Source organism: Microtus oregoni, unplaced genomic scaffold (genome assembly GCF_018167655.1).
Source record: "Microtus oregoni isolate MIOR12 unplaced genomic scaffold, Mior012 000002F_ref0000024, whole genome shotgun sequence".
Taxonomy (NCBI): Eukaryota; Metazoa; Chordata; class Mammalia; order Rodentia; family Cricetidae; genus Microtus; species Microtus oregoni.
In genome coordinates, this window is record NW_024543061.1 from 81630362 (window position 1) to 81648760 (window position 18399).

The 18399-nt window shown below is 37.4% G+C and overlaps 1 protein-coding gene across 3 annotated transcripts in view; it reads right to left on the bottom strand.

Annotated features, from left to right (window-relative positions):
* LOC121435051 (solute carrier organic anion transporter family member 1A5-like) overlaps positions 1 to 18399 on the bottom strand; it is a 59718-nt gene that overhangs the window by 23746 nt on the left and 17573 nt on the right. For all 3 annotated transcript variants that reach the window (XM_041634114.1, XM_041634122.1, XM_041634130.1), the window contains 3 exons: positions 18201 to 18347; positions 6180 to 6278; positions 4891 to 5112 (listed from right to left, as the gene is read on the bottom strand). In XM_041634114.1, coding sequence (XP_041490048.1) covers positions 4891 to 5112; positions 6180 to 6278; positions 18201 to 18347 — 468 coding nt within the window. The remainder of the gene's footprint in view (positions 1 to 4890; positions 5113 to 6179; positions 6279 to 18200; positions 18348 to 18399) is intronic.

The following is an 18399-nucleotide window of genomic DNA, read 5'->3' on the forward strand; positions in this document are numbered from 1 at the left end:
CGTGGAAACCTAGTTCATTAGAAACTTTTATGATTCTAGGAAGGTGATTGTAGTGAGCGCTCCTGTAATGGATGATTTGGAGCTTAAACCAGCCACCCTTTGTAAACAGGTAGGACTTCTGAAGGTAGGACTTGGACAACAACCCAGCCACAAAATCTTGGACCCTATAATCTATTCTATTTATAAAATGAGGTGGGACAGTGGAGGTGCAGAATTTTGGGGAATTGCAAACCAATAACTAGTCTAATCTGAGACCCTCATCACTAATGGTAGCCAATGTTCAATACAGCCTGAATGACTAGGAATAGAAAGCTGGATAACCCAAGGACCTATGATAGAAAAAAGTGAATAAAATAATTATTAATGTCATTCTTATATACTCATAGATCTGAGCCTATCCCTGTAATCATCAAACAAGCTTCTTAACAGCAGCTGATGGAGCAAATACAAAGCCCCATAGCCTTAGGTATGAGCATTAGGTAAAGAGCCCAAATTGGAAGTTTCCATTGAGTCCTTCCCTTGGTGCCCAGGAAAGCCTATAGAAGATAGGAGAAAGAAATGTAGAATCCAGAGGGATCAAAGACACCAAGAGAGCACAGTTTACAGATGTCAGCTAAGTAGGGCTCATACATGCTCACAGAGAGTAAAACAGCAATCACAGAGCTTGCATGGGCCTATACTAGGTCATTTGCATATATGATATACTTGATGTTTTGAGGTGACTCCTAACAGTTAGAGTGGGAGTATTTTTGACTCTTTTGCTTCCTCTTGGGACCTGTTTTCTTCCATTGGATTGTCTCGGGTATCCTTGATGTGTGGGTTTGTTCCTAAAGCTATTGCATCTTGTTGTGCCATGTTGTGGTGTGGGAGGTCCTTCTGTCTATGTGTTGCATTTAATGAATAATGAATTAAAAAACTGCCTTAACCTGTTGATGGGGAAGAATGTAGGTAGGCAGAGAAAAGTAAACAGAATGCTGGGAAGAAATAAGAGTGGGGAGATGCCCTGGAGCCACTGGAAATAGACATTGGGAACATTACTCAGTAAGCCACGGCCACATGGAGATACACAGATTAATAGAAATTGATTAAATTAATATAAGAGTTAGCCAATAAGAAGCTAGAGCTAATGGACCAAGCAGTGTTTTAATTAGGACAGTTTCTGTGTGATTGTTTTGGATCTAAGCTGGCTGGGTGGCCAGAAACCAGACAGATTGGCACACAAACATGGTGGACTGAATCCATCAAAAACCTTAAAAGCTTAAAAATTAATTATAGACACAGAAGAAAAGAGTTAAGCGTAGTTTTCTAGCGGCATTTTCTTGTACGGGCTTTGTTTGCTAGAAGCAAGCAGAGGCATGGCTCCTTATAGAAAAAAGCTGCACCATTTTAAAATGTGGCTTCCTGGGCCATGTCACCAGTGCAAACTTCAGCTATGAAGCATTTCAATGGCATTTGTGGGCCCAGGTGTTTGTGTGCCCACACGGTGTTGGGAGGAAAGTAGCTGAGACCATGCTCATGGCTCAAGCCTCCCTGCCTGGGCAAGCAGTGGGGTCCAATCTAGTAGACTTGCACAGGTAGGAGAGTGTGGCGGATTACTGCCACCATACACAGAGATGTTTCCCAGACTGTGCAGTGTTCTGCATAGCAGATTTAGCTATTACTCAGATAAAAAAGAGTTTATTGCTGCACATTCATTCTCAGAGTTAAAGTGATGAGCTCCTACCTGGCAGCTCCAGAGCCTCCACCATTTTAAGTGGAGTGAAGCAGAGCCAGCATCCAGAGCAGATGCAACCAAGCTGCCTACCATTTTAGAAGCTCTTCAAGACATTAAAGAATTACAGATATGCAGTAAAGACAAATCCAGATGAGTCATAGTGTTGAATAAATGTACATAGGCTTGAAAAAGAGAAGAAATAGAGTATAGAGAGTAATAAAATAAAGTTATTCCTCTTTGTAAAAAAAAGGGCAAAGTCTTTAAAGAGACAGAGTACAGACAGTCATAAATTAAAAGGAGTAAAAAAGTAAGTCACATAAACATGGAAAATTCACAGAGAGCTTGGAATATGTATATTATTGTATTTTCTTTGAATTTTTTGACTGTGAATGAGCTAAGTACAGAGATACATTTCATTATGTGGGCTGCTAAGCTAAAGCAGCATGAATATTATAAAGGTATCTTGACTTCCAAATTTGGGTCTAATGATATATTGCTTTGGAAAAGAGATTCTTCTTTTTTTCACAGAAGATGAGAATCTGTGGATTGTTTCCAGACCAATATTGTTTGATGGAACAAACGCTCCTGAATGGTTGCTGTAAACACCCCCACAAATAAAATGCTTTGCCCAATAAATAGCAGGAAGCAGTTTAGAGAAACTATGCCCATATTCCCAAATTGTCTATAAATGTTTATTGACATTTAAAGGCAGATATGATATAAATATGAATAATTTGCTTTGGTATAGATTCTGGTTTATTGATACACATTTAAGGTTAATTTTTATATGTATATTTCTGCTCTTGATTAAGTTACTGGATTATGTAGTTCATTTAAGAAATATAGGTTAATAGATAATCATCTATAATAGCCAAGATTGTAGTCATGTTAGTTAGATTTTCTAGATATACAGAGATGTATTTCAGATGGATAGGTATTCTTTAAATCTTTCAGAGACCTTCAAAATATGGCATTTTAATGTTTTGAGAACTTAGGACTTTTCATGACAAGACATATTTGCTCCTGGCAGCACCAATCTACTTCAAGAGGAAGATGGGCATAGAAGAGGTTCCTTATGGAGTTTGTTAGATGAACTGGACATGCAGCATCCACAGAGAAATGACTGCTTAACTTGCCTAAAGTTGAAACAATCCTTCAAGATTCCTGCCTCATGAAAGAGTCTGTGAGACATTCTGCAGGATACAGAAAAAAGTGACTGGCAAACTTCCAATATAATCAGACCTGTCTTTGAAACTTCCTGCTTCAAGGAAAAGTCTGCTGGATACTATGGGCCTGTAGGCTGAAGATGGTTGCCCCAACAGTACAAAAGAACTTTGGGTGACTGTCTAGGCAGCAAGATGTCTCTGTCAATTCTAGAATTTTGGAAGTTTCTTACAATACACTTCCTGTAATATTATATCCTTCTGGAGTCTTTTATGAAGTTAAAGAGTAGATAGTAATAATATAGTTTTCCTTAATTATGATAAAAGATAAAATAGATATAAATATTATAACTGTAATTCTTACTTTATACCTGTTTTGTTATATGAAATTTTACTATGTTAAAGATAAAGTCTTCCTTTTTGTTTAAACAGAAAAGGGGAAATGGTATGGGAGGTCATTCTGTCTATGTGTTGTTTGGTTGGTTAATGAATAAAAACGCTGCCTTGGTCTGTTGATAGAGCAGAATGTAGGTAGGCTGGGAAGACTAAACAGAATGCTGGGAAAAAAAAGGCAGAGTAGGGAGAGGCCATGGATCTGCAGAAGAAAGACACTGTGAACATTACCAGTAAGCCACTGCCACGTGGAGATACACAGATTAATAGAAATGGGTTAACTTAGTATAAGAGTTAACCAATAAGAAGCTAGAGTTAATGGACAAGAAGTGTTTTAATTAATACAGTTTCTGTGTGATTATTTTGCTTCTAAACTAGCCTGGTGGCTGGTAACCAAACAAGCAACCTCCCTCCAACAATGTTGAAAGGATATTTTTGCGAAGATTACTTTTTTCTGAAGGGAAATGGGCAGAGTAGATCTGGGGCAGAAGGATATTTGGAGAGAACTGGGAGAAAGGTACAGAAGGGAAATTGTTCAGAATATATTAAAATCAAAAAATAAAATTAAAAATAGAAAACAATATAATTATGTGGCAAATCATATAGTCACACATAACAATCCATACTAAGTCTTTCAGGAGAATTGTTAGCATGACCATGATTCTGAGAATGTTCAAGCCTCTGAACTCACTGTCAGTTTGACTAACTCCTCAGCAACAGTCAAGAGTGTTTAAGGGAGATGTGTGAATATTCAAGGCATATTAATGCTGAAGGATTTGAGTGTGGAGGAAAAAGCAATGTCATCAAAAGAGTGTTCCCTACAGTAGTCTGCATGAGAATAGCACAGAAACCCAGGAATATAACACAATGTTGATTTCATTGGACAGTTGAAGGAATAATACCTTCCTATTCTCCAAGTATACACTTTAAGAATTCCAAAGCCCAAGCCATTTCCCCTCACACTAACTCAAATCTCTTGTGAATACTACAGACGTCACCACACACATAACTGGAAAATAATGCCAAATGCCAAGGTTCAGGAATGGGCAGTCTTGACCACTCAGCTTCTCATAGATGCACCACTGCTCTGCACCAGAGGTTAATAACATTCCTGCTTGTTTTACAGCAGTCTGCTCCTTAGGGAACAGTTCTCCTGTAAACTATCACACACCTTCAAATACAGAAGATTTTACCACCTCTCAGGATTTCTCCTCCAACACTAACTTCAAGCATGCTCACAACTAAACTGTCAATTTTCTTATCAATCTGTACCGTTACCTTAGTACAGATAATTCTCTTCCATTGTCTTTAACTTGAATTTCTGGTTATTTTTTTAACTTGGAACAATATTTTCTATAAAATAGACTTTTTAAAAACAGGTGGGAAAATATATTTGCTCACTGAATTCCAGATTGATGAATTTTCCATTAAGTCTAATCTAAGATGAGCTGTTTACAAATTATGTGAGTTGTAATCCAAGCAGTAACTTGGAAAGAAGTTTAAGGCATCTGAGTAGGGCCCCTTAGTGACAAACTAGCTTAACTCAGCAGAGCAGACGCATGCCCCACTACCTGCAGACCCATCTAAACCAAATACAGAGATTAAGGTTTGTCTGTTTGCCTTTAGTGATTCCACGTTTTTCCTCCTTGGCTTTTTCTTGCTGTTTCTCTTCTTTGTCACTTGTAGTTGCATCTTCATTATCCTCTAATCCTTCCTTTGCGAGAGTTTTGGGAAAAAAGAAAAAAGGAATGCTGACCAGGACATTCACTCCTGCACAGATTAAAAAGCCGAGCCACCAAGCACCGACCCAGCGTGTATCAGAGGGAGTTATGGTCATTTCATCTGTGGAGAAATACAGATATTTTTGTTAGCTTGCATCATTATTTCCAGCATGAATTGTAGAAAATTATTAAGGATCATAATTCCATCTAAACACAAAATTTGTATATCTTTTGTAAACCCATCACACATTAGTTATTCTTCTTATGTCGACTTTGAATTTCTGATTTTCTGCCTCTGCTTCTGAAATGAGGAAATTACAGTGATCTGCCACCTGGCTTGGCTAGTTCAAACCTTTAGAAATGGTGTCTGAGAAAGATCATTTGGATAAAGATGTAATTAAGTAAGAAGAAAAGATTCTGAGAAGCTATATGGTTTAAAGGTTAAAACTTCATTTCAGAAAGGCAGAAAAAAAGACTTGATGTATATTTAACAAACTAGTGTTAACCTGATGTAGTCATATCTCAAAATATCACAGTAGATGAGGAAGGGGCTACAGAGACAGTTCAGTGCCTAAGAGTTATTGTTGCTCTTGCAGAGATCCTGAGCTCTATACCAAGTACCCTCATGGAAACTCTCTACTACATGTAATTCTAATTTAAAGAGATCTGAAACCCTCTTCTGACCTCAGCAGGCGTGCGTGCGCGCGCGCGTGCGCGCGCACACACACACACACACACACATATACACACACACACACATATAAAGATAATAAAAGTATCACATCGTATCTAATTATTTTTTGTTTTGTGTATTCATTAAGAAAAGTAATTTTACCTAGCAGTATAGATAGTGTATTTTTCAAAAGCAATTGAGTATTTCTGTACATCTTGTGAAAATTTTACAAATTGGTGCTTATCACATAACAGAGATCTGTTTTGTTATCCATAGTGACTGCCTCATTATGTGAGTAAATCCTTTGAGATCAAAGGTGTGACTGCAATGTGGTGGAAGAATGGTGGATTTTTTAATCAGAAGGTGACATTTTATCCTTACCTTTGTTTCTCTTAGGTCTGAAGTCTGTAGGTGGTGATAATTGCCTAACTAAAGACCAAAGAAGCAGGGTATAGCTATCTGGAACATTCTTTTACACTATAGAGACTAGATTGTATAAATAAAATTTATTTTACCTGTATTCACAGACCCAATGTCTACATAAATGTTTGCACAAAAGGTTGACAACAATAATCCAATCAAAGGACCAATGGTCATTCCTATTTTTAGAATCCCTGGAAGCAAACAAATACAGGAAGGTACATAAACACAAAGAATTTGCTTTCACCAAAAAAAAAGCCTTGAGATTAAATCATTTTAAATATTAGATGTTTGTCCTTTCTTTGTCAAGCTGGGTATCAAATCCAATAGTCTAGACAAATGCTCAAGAAATGAGCTACACTCTCCCTTAACTCACATATTTTTATATTCAATGTATAAAGAAATTGAGCTTGGTATGTATATTACATATGCACACATGTATTTCTTTAAATATTGAGAAATCACCATTGTTTCAATATGGATCCCTAGGGATCAGCCCTGGATTCTGAAGGGTCTGTTCCAATGGAGGGAATGGTGGTGAGATTTCAGGTTATCTGGTGTAGAACCACAGCCCATTACTCACTCTGTTTTGTTTCCAGTCTCAAGTTAATGGTTTCACTCTACCCTTCCGTTCACCATAACGAACTGCCTCGTGACAGGCCACCAAACTACACATTCTAGTGACAAAGACCAAAAATTCCAAAACTGTGAGCCAATGAATCCTTTCATTTATACATGATCATAGCAGGGATTTATTGAAGTGATTGAAATCTTAAAGTCACGTTCCAAATTCTCTTTTATGCTGCATTAAGGGAGAAGGCTATACTATCACAGGCAGTCCTGTCAAAGCCAAGATGTGTGTCCTTTTGGTGCTTCCATCACCATGATTTCAAAAGGCTTCTGTGATGATTAGCTTTAATTTCCAGCTGTCCAGCCAGAAGCTCCCTGGCAGGAAAGTCTCAATGAAGCATTGTCTACACTGGGTTTATCTGTGGCATGTCCATAGAAGACTGTCTTAATTAAGTTAATTGATGTGAGAAGACCAAGCCCATTGCAAGAAACACTGTTCACTAGATAGGGAGTCATCAGCTGTGTAAGACTGGAAAAAGACCTGAGCACTACCATGCAAAAAAAAAAAAAAAAAAAAGACATAAGCATGAATAGATTTACTATCTAATCTCTTGTTGGTGTGACAGCTGCTTCAAGCCCCAGCTACTGTGACTTCTCTGGAATTTTAAGTCAAATAAACCTCTTCGTAAAGTTTTACTTTCTCACAGAAACACAAATGAAAATAGCACATTTTTAAAAGCAGTGTGTGCTATGAAGAATTTCTTGTAATGTGTCTTTATGAAAATTCTTCCCTTTCTTCCAAAGAAAGAATGTGTCCTTATAACAGCAGATCTCTTGGATGTTAATCTGGTCTTCTTTATTATCTTATTATTATTTTCATTTCCTTTGTCCCTTTCAACCCCATCTGGCTTCTTTGAAACCACCACAAGCATCTCCCAACTTATCTGAGTTCAGAATTTCTGCTGAGCCATCCCTACTCACAGAAAAAAAAAAGATATGCATAATCTCAACTCTCTAACTTCTGTTCACTTTACATTTTGTCTTTTCTCATTCCCCAAGGTTCTATGTGCTAGTCTTCTCTGACCTCTCAGTACCAAAATCCTCTGTCTTCCTTCTTCTATCATACATTCCCCCACTGTTCATTTCTCTCTAACAAATGATTCCTGAAAGATCTCCAACCTCCACTGTCCATTCCTGCCCTCCACTGTCTCCATGACTCCTCACATCTCACTCTGCTCAGATGCATCCTGGTTCTAAGATATGCTCTTGGCACCTCCATCATGGATAACTTTTTCCAGTTTTGATCTTTATTCTCTTAACTTACTTGACATTGTTGGCTAACTCCTCACCTGTCTGTTTCCCTTAACTCTTTCTCCATACTATACTTTTATTGTTTGCTTATACTTTCTCACCATGGATATTGATCTTTTTACTTTTCTTTCTCTAGTTCTACCCACTAGGGAGATGAATCCCCAGTGTTCTGATCTATGTATTCTTAGTACATAAATGTCTTTGCAAGGCAACCTTGCTTCTTCTTGATTTAACTTAATGTCTAACATAGATAACTCTTTTTTAAAATGCTTATTTATTTATTATGTATACAGTATTCTGTGTATATGCCTGCATGCCAGAAGAGGGCACCAGACCTCATTACAGATGGTTGTGAGCCACCATGTGGTTGCTGGGAATTGAACTCAGGACCTTTGGAAGAGCAGGCAATGCTCTTAACCGCTGAGCCATCTCTCCAGCCCCCATAGATAACTCTTTTTTACATTTGGCTTCTCTTTCTCTTGAGCTACAGAAACATACCTGAAAATGCATTCTTAATTTCTTGTTCATTTTAGTTATTTGATTATTTATACACATACATATATTTGTATAATTATATAGCAACTTGACATATACTGCCTGCACCAACTATATGAAGAGGTGAGTGACTGGTCTTCCAGCTGGACAACCCCATCTCTAGGCCCTAGGCCCTGGTGCACATCCCAAGCACCTCCCACACCCATTATAGCCCGAATAGCCTGTCAGCAGGTAAGAGTCCTGATGACAGGCCACTCCACCATGATCCCTGCCACTGAACTCTATATTCTACAAGTCCTACTCCACCCTATAAACCCAACCCTAGCCCATGACATCAGCAGCCCCCAAAAGCAAAGACATCAACTGCACTGATTGGATAAAGAGATGGGTAGATGGCAGTGTAAAAATACATTCAACAACATAAAGAACAATATGACACCTCCAGAGCCTAGTAATTCTACAACAGCAAGACCTGAACATCCCAATGCAGAAGAAACAGAAGAAAATGATCTTGAAAATAACTTTATGAAGATTATAGACTACCTTAAAGAGGAAAGGAAAAATTCCTTTAAAGAAATAGAGAAAAAGACAAACAAAAAACTGGAAGAAATCAGTAAATCCTTAAAGATAGCCAACAAAAAGAATCAAACGTGTGAAGAAAATAGTTCAAGAGTTGAAAATTGAAATATAGGCAACAAAGAAAACACAAACTAAGGGAATTCTGGGTATGGAAAATCTAGGTAAATGGACAGGAAATACAGATGCAAGCAAAGCCAATAGAATAAAGAAATGGAAGAGAGAATCTCTGGTGTTGAACATATGATAGAGTAAATAGATTCATTAATCAAAGAAAATGGTAAAGCCAACAAAATACAAAAAAAAAAGCATCCAGCAAATCTGGAACACCATGAAAAGACTAAACCTAAAAATAATAGGGATAGAAGAAGGAGAAGAATACTGGCTCAAAGGCACAGAAAATATATTCAAAAAATCATGGAAGAAAACTTTCCCAACCTAAAGAAGGAAATTGTTATGAAGATACAAGAAGTTTACAAAACACAAAATAATATGGACCATAAAAACGGCTCTCACCATATAATAATCAGAACACTAGACATACAGAATAAAGAAAGAATATTAAGAGCTGATAAAGAAAAAGCCCAAGTAACATATAAAGGCAAACCCATCAGAATAAAACCTGACTATAAAAACCAAAAGGTCTTGGATAGGTATTATCCAGACACTAAGAGACAATGGATGCCAGCCCAGACTACTATACCCAGCAAAATTTTTAATCACTATAAATGTAGAAAATAGGATATTCCATGACAAAATGATATTTAAAAAATACCTATCCACAAATCCAACCCTATAGAAATTACTAGAAAGAAAACTCCAACCCAAGGAAGTTAGTTGCACACACACACACACACACACACACACACACACACACACACTACCACCAACAATAACAAAGCCAATAAATGACAGGAATTAACAATTACTGGCCATTAATATCCTTTATTATCAATGGACTTAATTCACCTTAAAAATAGACAGGCTGAACTTCTTTTGCATACAAAAAACACACCTCAACTCCATCAACAGACATTACCTTAAAGAAAAGCACTGGAAAAAGACTTTCCAATCAAATAAACCTAAGAAGCAAACTGGTGTAGCTATTCTGATATCTAATGTAATTCAATACATAAACAAACTGAAGGGAAAAAACCACATGGTCATCTTATTTGATGCTGAAAAAGTTTTCAACAAAATTTAATGCCGCTTTATGATAAAGGTCTTTGAGTGATCAAGAATACAAGGATCATGCAAGGATCATACCTAAACATAAAAAAGGCAATTTACTGCAAGTTGGTCAACATCAAACTAAATGAAGGGAAACTCAAAGATTCCACCAAAATCAAGAATAAGACAAGGCTGTCCACACTCTCCATGTCTATTAAATATAGTACTCAAAGTTCTAGGAAGAGCAATAACACAACAAAAGGGTATCAAATGGGTACAATTTGGAAAGGAAGAGTTCAAACTTATACTATTTGCAGATGAAATGATAGTATACATAAGTGGCCCCAAAAATGCCACCAGGGAACTCCTAAAGTTGATAAACATCTTCAGTAATATGTTGGGATACAAGATAAACTCAAAAAATTAGTAGCCCTACTATAGACAAATGATAAAGAAGCCAATAAAAAGATAAGAGAAATATCACCCTTTACAATAACCACAAATAATATAAAATAACTTGTGGTAACTCTAACCAAACAAGTGAAAGACCTGCATGACAAGAAATGTAAGTCTTTGATAAAAGAAAATAAGAAGATAGCAGAATATGAAAAGATTTCCCTTGCTTTAGGATAGGGAGAAGTAACATAATAAAAATTGCAGTCTTACCAAGTAATCTACATATTCAATGCATTTCCCATCACAATCCCAACATAATTTATCATAGACCTTAAAAGAACAATACTCAACTTCATATGGGAAAACAAAAAAACAGGATAGCTAAAACAATTCTATACAATAAAAGAAGCTTTGAAGGCAATAGCATCCCCAACTCCAAGCTCTACTATGAAGCTACAGTAATAAAAACTGTTTGGTATTGGCATAAAAACAGACAGATGTGCTGTGGGATAATGCTTTGTAGACTGTAAAGATTTGTTACTTGTATTGAGTTAATAAAATGCTGATTGACTAGTAGACATGTAGGAAATATAGGCAGGGCAACCAGACAAGGAGAATTCTGGGAAGAGAAAAGGCAGGAACACAGTCATCAGTCAGACACATGGAAAGAAGATAAAAATACCTTAGTGAGAAAAGGTACCAATCCATGTGGCAAAATACAGACAAGAATTATGGGTTAATTTAAGTTGTAAGAGCTAGTTAATATTAAGCCTGAGCTTATAGACAAAACAGTTTATAATTAATATAAGCATCTCTGTGTTTTTTGGGACTGAATGGCTGCAGGACTGTGCAGTACAGAAACTTTCATCTATACAGGTGGACCAGTGAAACCAAATTAAAGACCCTGACATTAATCGACACACCTATAAGTACATGATATTTGACAAAGAAACCAAAGTTGTACAATGGAAAAAGAAAGCATCTTCAACAAATGGTGCTGGCATAATTGGATGTCAACATGTAGAAGAATGCAAATAGATCCATATCTATCAAAATGCACAAAACTCAAATCCAAGTGGATCAAGGACATCAACATAAATCCAGTTACACTGAACCTAATAGGAGAAAAAGTAAGAAGTAGCCTTCAAGGCATTGACACAGGAGACCACTTCCAAAATATAACACTGGTAGCACAGACACTGAGAGCAACAATAAATAAATGGGACCTCCTGAAACTGAAAATCTGTAAGGCAAAGTACATGGTAAATAAAACAAAAAACAGAAGTCAACAGAAGGGGAAAGATCATCACAAACACCATATCTGACAGAAAGCTGATCTCCAAATATAAAGAACTCAAGAAACTAGACATCAAAATATCAAATAATCCAATTTTTAAATGGGGTACAGATCTAAACAGAGAATTCTAAGCAGAAGAATATCAAAGGACTGAAAGACATAGAAGGAATTGCTTAACATCCTTAGTCATCACAGAAATGCAAATCAAAATGACTCTGAGATACTATCTCCAACCTGTTAGAATGGCCAAGATCAGAAACCCTTATGACAGCATATGTTGGAGAGGCTGAGGAGTAAATGGAACACTCCTCCACTACTAGTGAGAGTGCAAACTTGTACAGTCACTCTAGAAATCATTATGATACTTTTGCAAAAAATTGAAAGACCCAGAATTACCACTCTTGGACATACAGCCAAAGGATGTTCAATCATACCACAAGGATACTTGCTCAACTGATGTGGGCAGTCCTTCTGTCTATGTGTTGCTTTTATTGGTTGATGTATAAAGCTGTTTTTAGCCAATGGCTTAACAGAATTTAGCCAGGCTGGAAAAGATATATAGAGAGAGAGTAGGTGGAGTCAGGAGAAACCATGGAACAGCTGCAGGAGACAGACACCGATGCCAGACAGAACCTTACTGGTAGACCACAACCACATGCTGATAGCCAGATTAATAAATATGGGTTAATTTAAGATATAAGAGCTAGCTAGCAATACACTTAAGCTATTGTCCAAACAGTATTGCAAATAATATAGTTTCTCTGTGATTATTTAGGATCTGGGCAACCAGGAATGAATGAGTAGTCTCTGATTACAGATTGGTGTGCCAATATGGGGCTGACTAAATCCATGTAAAATTTGAGAAATCTTAGAAAGGAATTCTAGACAACAAAGAACAGAGTTAGCACAGCTTCTTGGTAGCCAGCATTTTTTTCTCTGATGGCAAGTAGGAGCACCACAGCTCCTTTAAGATAAGTACAGTAAAAACTGGATAGCTGCTTTAAAAAAATGGTGCATTCTTGGTTCACAAGCACCAATAGTCTGACTCTTTGGGGAGGTCCTGGCACAGAGCAGTTTGTGAGCAGAGTCAGAGAGCTTGATTAATGGCAACATAGACCTGCTGTGTGTCTGAAAGTGGGGCAGTGTAGATAGCTCACAGAGGTGGTGAACATGCCTCTGCCCTGTTAGACTTGGCGGAGCCAACAGGCAAAGCCATAGAGTTGATATTAGCCATATGCACTTAGCATTATGTGGAAAAAAGCACTCCTGGTGGAAAATAATTACAGAAATACAATAAAGACAGATTCAAATAAAAAGGACCTCTGAATGGGTCACAGTGTTGGATAAATGTACACAGGCTTGAGAGAGAGGAGAAAAAGAATAAAGAAACAGTAAAAGTACAGACAGTCATAGGTTAAAGGAGTAAACATAATGAAATAAATATTAAAGTTTAAAATTAAACTTGTCGAAAAAATAATAGATTAGGAAAAATAATCCATGTAAAGATGGAATATACACAAAGAGTCCAAATTATGTATATTATTGTGTTTTCTTTAATTTTTTTATTGTGGATGAGCTAATACAGTAAGACATTTCATTGTATGGGCTGCTAAGCTAAACAAATAGATATATTTTAAAGGTATCTTGACTTCAAAATTTGGGTCTAATGCTATGTTGCTTTGAAAAAGAGGTTCCTCTATTGTTTCCACAAAGGATGAGAACCTGTGGATTCCTTCCAGACTAATGGGGTTTGATCAAACAAGATTCCCTGAAGCAATGGCTCAGATGGTTTAATGTCCATGATGGCTTCAGAACTCATTCAAGAGATGGACCTATCCCACAGAATACCCCATGACAGGCCTGATTAACAGTGCCCCCAATCAGCAGGAAGTAGTCAAGAAAACAATACCCAAATTCCTTTAAAGAATTGTTTGTAATTATTTGTTTGCTTTTAAAGGGGGATATATTATAAATATGAATATTTTGCATTGGTATGGATCTTGGTCTATTGTTACAAATTTAATATCAATTTTGTTATATGTATTTCCGCTATGGATTAAAGTATTGTGTTTGTGCAGCTCATTTTAAAATGTAATGTATAATTAAGAAATATACTTTAATACATAGTCATCTATAATAGTCAAGCTTGCAGTTATATTAGTCAGATTTTTTAGATGTACAATAATATATTTCAAAGGGATAGGTATTCTTCAAACCTTTCAAAGATTAAGAGAATATGACATTTAAAATGTTTTATGAACTTGGGACTTTTTGATATCCATCATCCTCTTGAAGTGCATTGTAAGCAACTTCTAAAACTCTGTAATTGACAGAGACATATTTTCCATCTTCAGCCTACAGGCCTGTAGTATCCAGAAGACTTTTCCATAAAGCATGAAATTTGAAAAACTGTTTTGTCTCTATTCTTAGATTTTCTGTCACATTTTTCTGTATCCTATAAAATGTCTGGCAGACTCTTTTATGAAAGCTCCTTATGGACTTTGTTAGTCATTTGGACAAGAAACTACTCTTCCCTGGACTGCTTGATGTTGTGCTGTATGAACCGAAAATGCAGGACCCACAGAAAAATGACTGCTGAAGTTGCCTAAAGAAGGTGAGACAGTTCTTTAGGGTTCCATTTCATGAAAGAGTCTTCCAGACATTCTGCTGTATACAGAAGAAAGTGACTGACAAACTGAAAATACAGATAAAACTGTCTTTGAAATTTCCTCCCTCGTGAAAAAGTCTGCTGGATACTATGGGCCTGTAGGATGATGACGAATGCCCCAATGTTACAGAAGAACTTTTGGGTGACTGTTCAGGCATCAAGATGTCTCTGTCATTTCTAGAGTTTTGGAAGTTGCTTACAATGTACTTCCTGTTTAATATTCTTCTGGGGTCTTTGATGGAGTTGAAGAATAGAGAGTTATAATTATAATTTTTCTTAGTTATGATAAGAGATAAAGCAGATATAAATATTGTAACTGTAATTCTTGCTTGATGACTGTTTTGTTGTATATAATTTTATTATGTTAAAGTTAAAACCTTCCTTTTTATTTAGAAAGAAAAGGGGAGATGTTGTGGGAAGTCCTTTTGTCTGTGTTGCTTTTATTGGTTGATGAATAAACATGCTTTTGGCCAATTGCTTAACAGAATATAATTAGGCTGGAAAAGATATATAGAGAGAGTAGGCAGAGTCAGGTGAAGCCATGTAGCCACTGCAGGAGACAGACATCAGACACCAGACAGAACCTTACCAGTAGGCCACAACCATGTGGTAATACACAGATTAATAAAAATTGGCTAAGATATAAGAGCTAGCTAGGAATATGCTTAGGCTATTGGCCAAACAATATTGCAAATAATTTAGTTTATGTGTGAGCAACTGGGAACAAACAAGCAATCTCTGACTACACTCAACTATGTAGCATTATTCGTAACATTCAGAACCTGAAAACAACCTATATGCCCCTAAACTGAAGAATCAATAAAGAAAATGTGATACATTTACACAATGGAGTACTAGTCAGATGTTAAAAACAATTACATTATGAAATTTGATGGTAAATGGATGGAACTGTAAAAAATCATCCTGAATGATGTAACATGGTATGTACTCACTCATATGTGAATACTAGATATAATCAAAGGATAACATGCTGTAATTCACAGCCCCAGAGAAGCTAGCTAACGTGGAGGACTCTAGAGGGACTTATGGGATGCCCTAGCAAGAGGAAATAGATGAGATATCCTGGGTAAACTGGGGGTAGGTAGCTATAGAAGAGAGGGTGTGGAGGATGCAATCATACAGGAAGGGAATAATAGATTTTGAGGAGGGATGGAATGGGAGAGCAAGGAAAGAGATATCTTGATAGAGGGAGCCATTATGGGGCTAGCAAGAAACCTGGTGCTAGGGAAATTCCCAGGAATCAACAAGGATGACCCCAGCTAAGACTCCCAGAAATAGTGGAGAGGGTGCCTGAACTGGCCTTCCCCTGTAGTCAGATTAGTGATTACATTTAGTACCTGATGGAAGCAGATGCAAAGATTCACAGCCAAGCACCAGGACAGACTCCAGGAGTTCAGTCAAAGAGAGGGAGGAGTGATTATATGAGCAAGGAGGTCAAGATCATAAAAGAGAAAGCCACAAAGACAGCTGACTGGAACTTGTGGAAGCTCATGAATGCTAGACCAATAGCTGGGGAACCTGCTTAAGCCTGAACTAGGCCTTCTGCTTATGGAAGGCAGTTCAATGGCTTGATCTGTTTGTGGGGTTTCTAGTAGTGGGGCCTGTATCTATCCCTGGTGCATGAGCTGGCTTTTTGGAGTACATTCTGTGTGGTAGGATGCCTTTCTCAGCCTTGAGTGAATGGGGCTTGGGGTGTTGGGACGTGAGGGGAGCAGGAAGAGGGGAGGGAGGTGGAACTATTGTTGGTATGCAAAATGAATAAAAAATTTAATATAAAAATAATAATAACACAGCTTCTCATTTATGAAACTAAGCTATTTACATACTAAACAGAAGATACAATAATTTTGTATCCTATTCACTTTACTATAATTATTATATTTTAACTTTTTATTGATTCTTTGTAGATTTCATATTATGTATCCCTAACCTGCTCATCTTCTCATCCCTTTTGTATCTACCCTCTGCCTTTGCAATCTCCCTACAAAATAAAGCAAAATGAAAAAAAAAATCTTATTGGGCAAGCCATAGTGTGATACAATGAGTAACATGGGATATCCGTTAGTCCATACATCTTTACTTACAAGTGTTCATTATAGTGAGTCATTGGTCTGGTTTGAGGTCTCTGACTTCTGCTACACTACAGATACTGGGCCCTCACTGGGACTCCTCTTGTATATCCTGTTGTTGCCCTATGTTGTGGAGATCCTGAAGCTTTGGATCTATAGGACTGTCCACTTGGCATGATCTATCAGTTCATAGATGGGATAGATGTTGGGGTAGGCCAACTCATAGCCCTTTTTTCTGGGCCTGAGTAGTAGTTGGATTGGTCAGCACACCAACTCTTCCCCATCTTTTACCACCAGGATGAGCTCACCAGCACTGCCTTAGCTAAACTCATCTAATGCAGCAGGCCACAAGGGGCAGAGCCCCAAGTTGTAAATGAGAGCAGATGGAAAATAAGAAATCACTTGGTGAACATGGTTGAGAAGACATGATTATTCAAACAGTATTTTTAATCTGGTTTAAACTGCAAGAACATTTACTAAAATGCAAAAAGAACCCCACAGGGTGACCTCAGCAGGTCACTTATCCACCAAACCTGGCCCAAGATGCCAGTTCAATACCAGGCCAACACCCAAAAGCTGTCTTCTGATCACACACACACACACACACACACACACACACTTATGCACACACACATATACAAACAGCACTCACATACACACACATACACACACGCGCGCACACACACACACACACACACACACACACACACAGATAGTATGGGAGGTCCTTCTATATATGTGTTGCATTTATTGGTTAATAAAGAAGCTACTTTTGGTCAATGGCTTAACAGAATACAGCCAGGCTAGAAGAAATATATATAAGGAGAGTAGGCGGAGTCAGGAGAAGCCATGTAGTTGCCTGCAGGAGACAGACGCCTCCACGGCAGCCCACTGGAACTTTACCCGGTAAACCACAGCCATGTGGTGATACATAGATTAATAGAAATGGGTTATTTTAAGATATAAGAGTTATCTAGAAATACGCTTAAGCTATTGGCCAAAAAAGTATTTCAATTAACCCAGTTTTCTGTGTGACTACTTCAGGTCAGGGTGGAGGGAAATAAACTAGCGACCTCCCCCAACACATGGGGGTGGGAGAAACAGAGGTAGAGACAGAGAGGGAACAAAATGTATAAATACTTTTTTAAATACTACAAACACAAAATGAACAAAATGAAGTTGTAATGACTTACAGATGAACAAATGAGAAGCTAAAATAAGATAAATAGAAATGACCATTGAATCTAAGGAATGTTTTCCAGGAAATAAAGATGGATTTCTAATGGTTTAGGGATAGTGTGGCAGCATCAGAGAACTGTGGAGTCAGCAGATCCGAGGGATCTCCGGAGTGAGAAGCTGCTTGATGAAGCCGCGTGTGTGGAGCTGCCATTTAATTCCCACATTGACCATTCTTATGAACAATAGTGACATGGCACTCTGCTCACCACTCTGGGAATCACAGTCATCCAAATCAATAATTAATTTCTACCCTCCCAGAACTCTGCTATCCTAAAATGAAGACAAGGCTTAATTTCCAACTTACCAATGTATAAAGGGGAGTTTTCAGATTTGGCAAAATCTTCTATGTAGGAAATACCCAAGGGCATGATAGGAGTTTCACCAATTCCACGAATAAGATTTCCTACCATTACATATATCCACATTGAGGATTTAATTTCTTTCATGCACTCTGCATTAAAACAAGAGAAAACTGCATGAGCATTGTTACAGTTAAGTGTTAC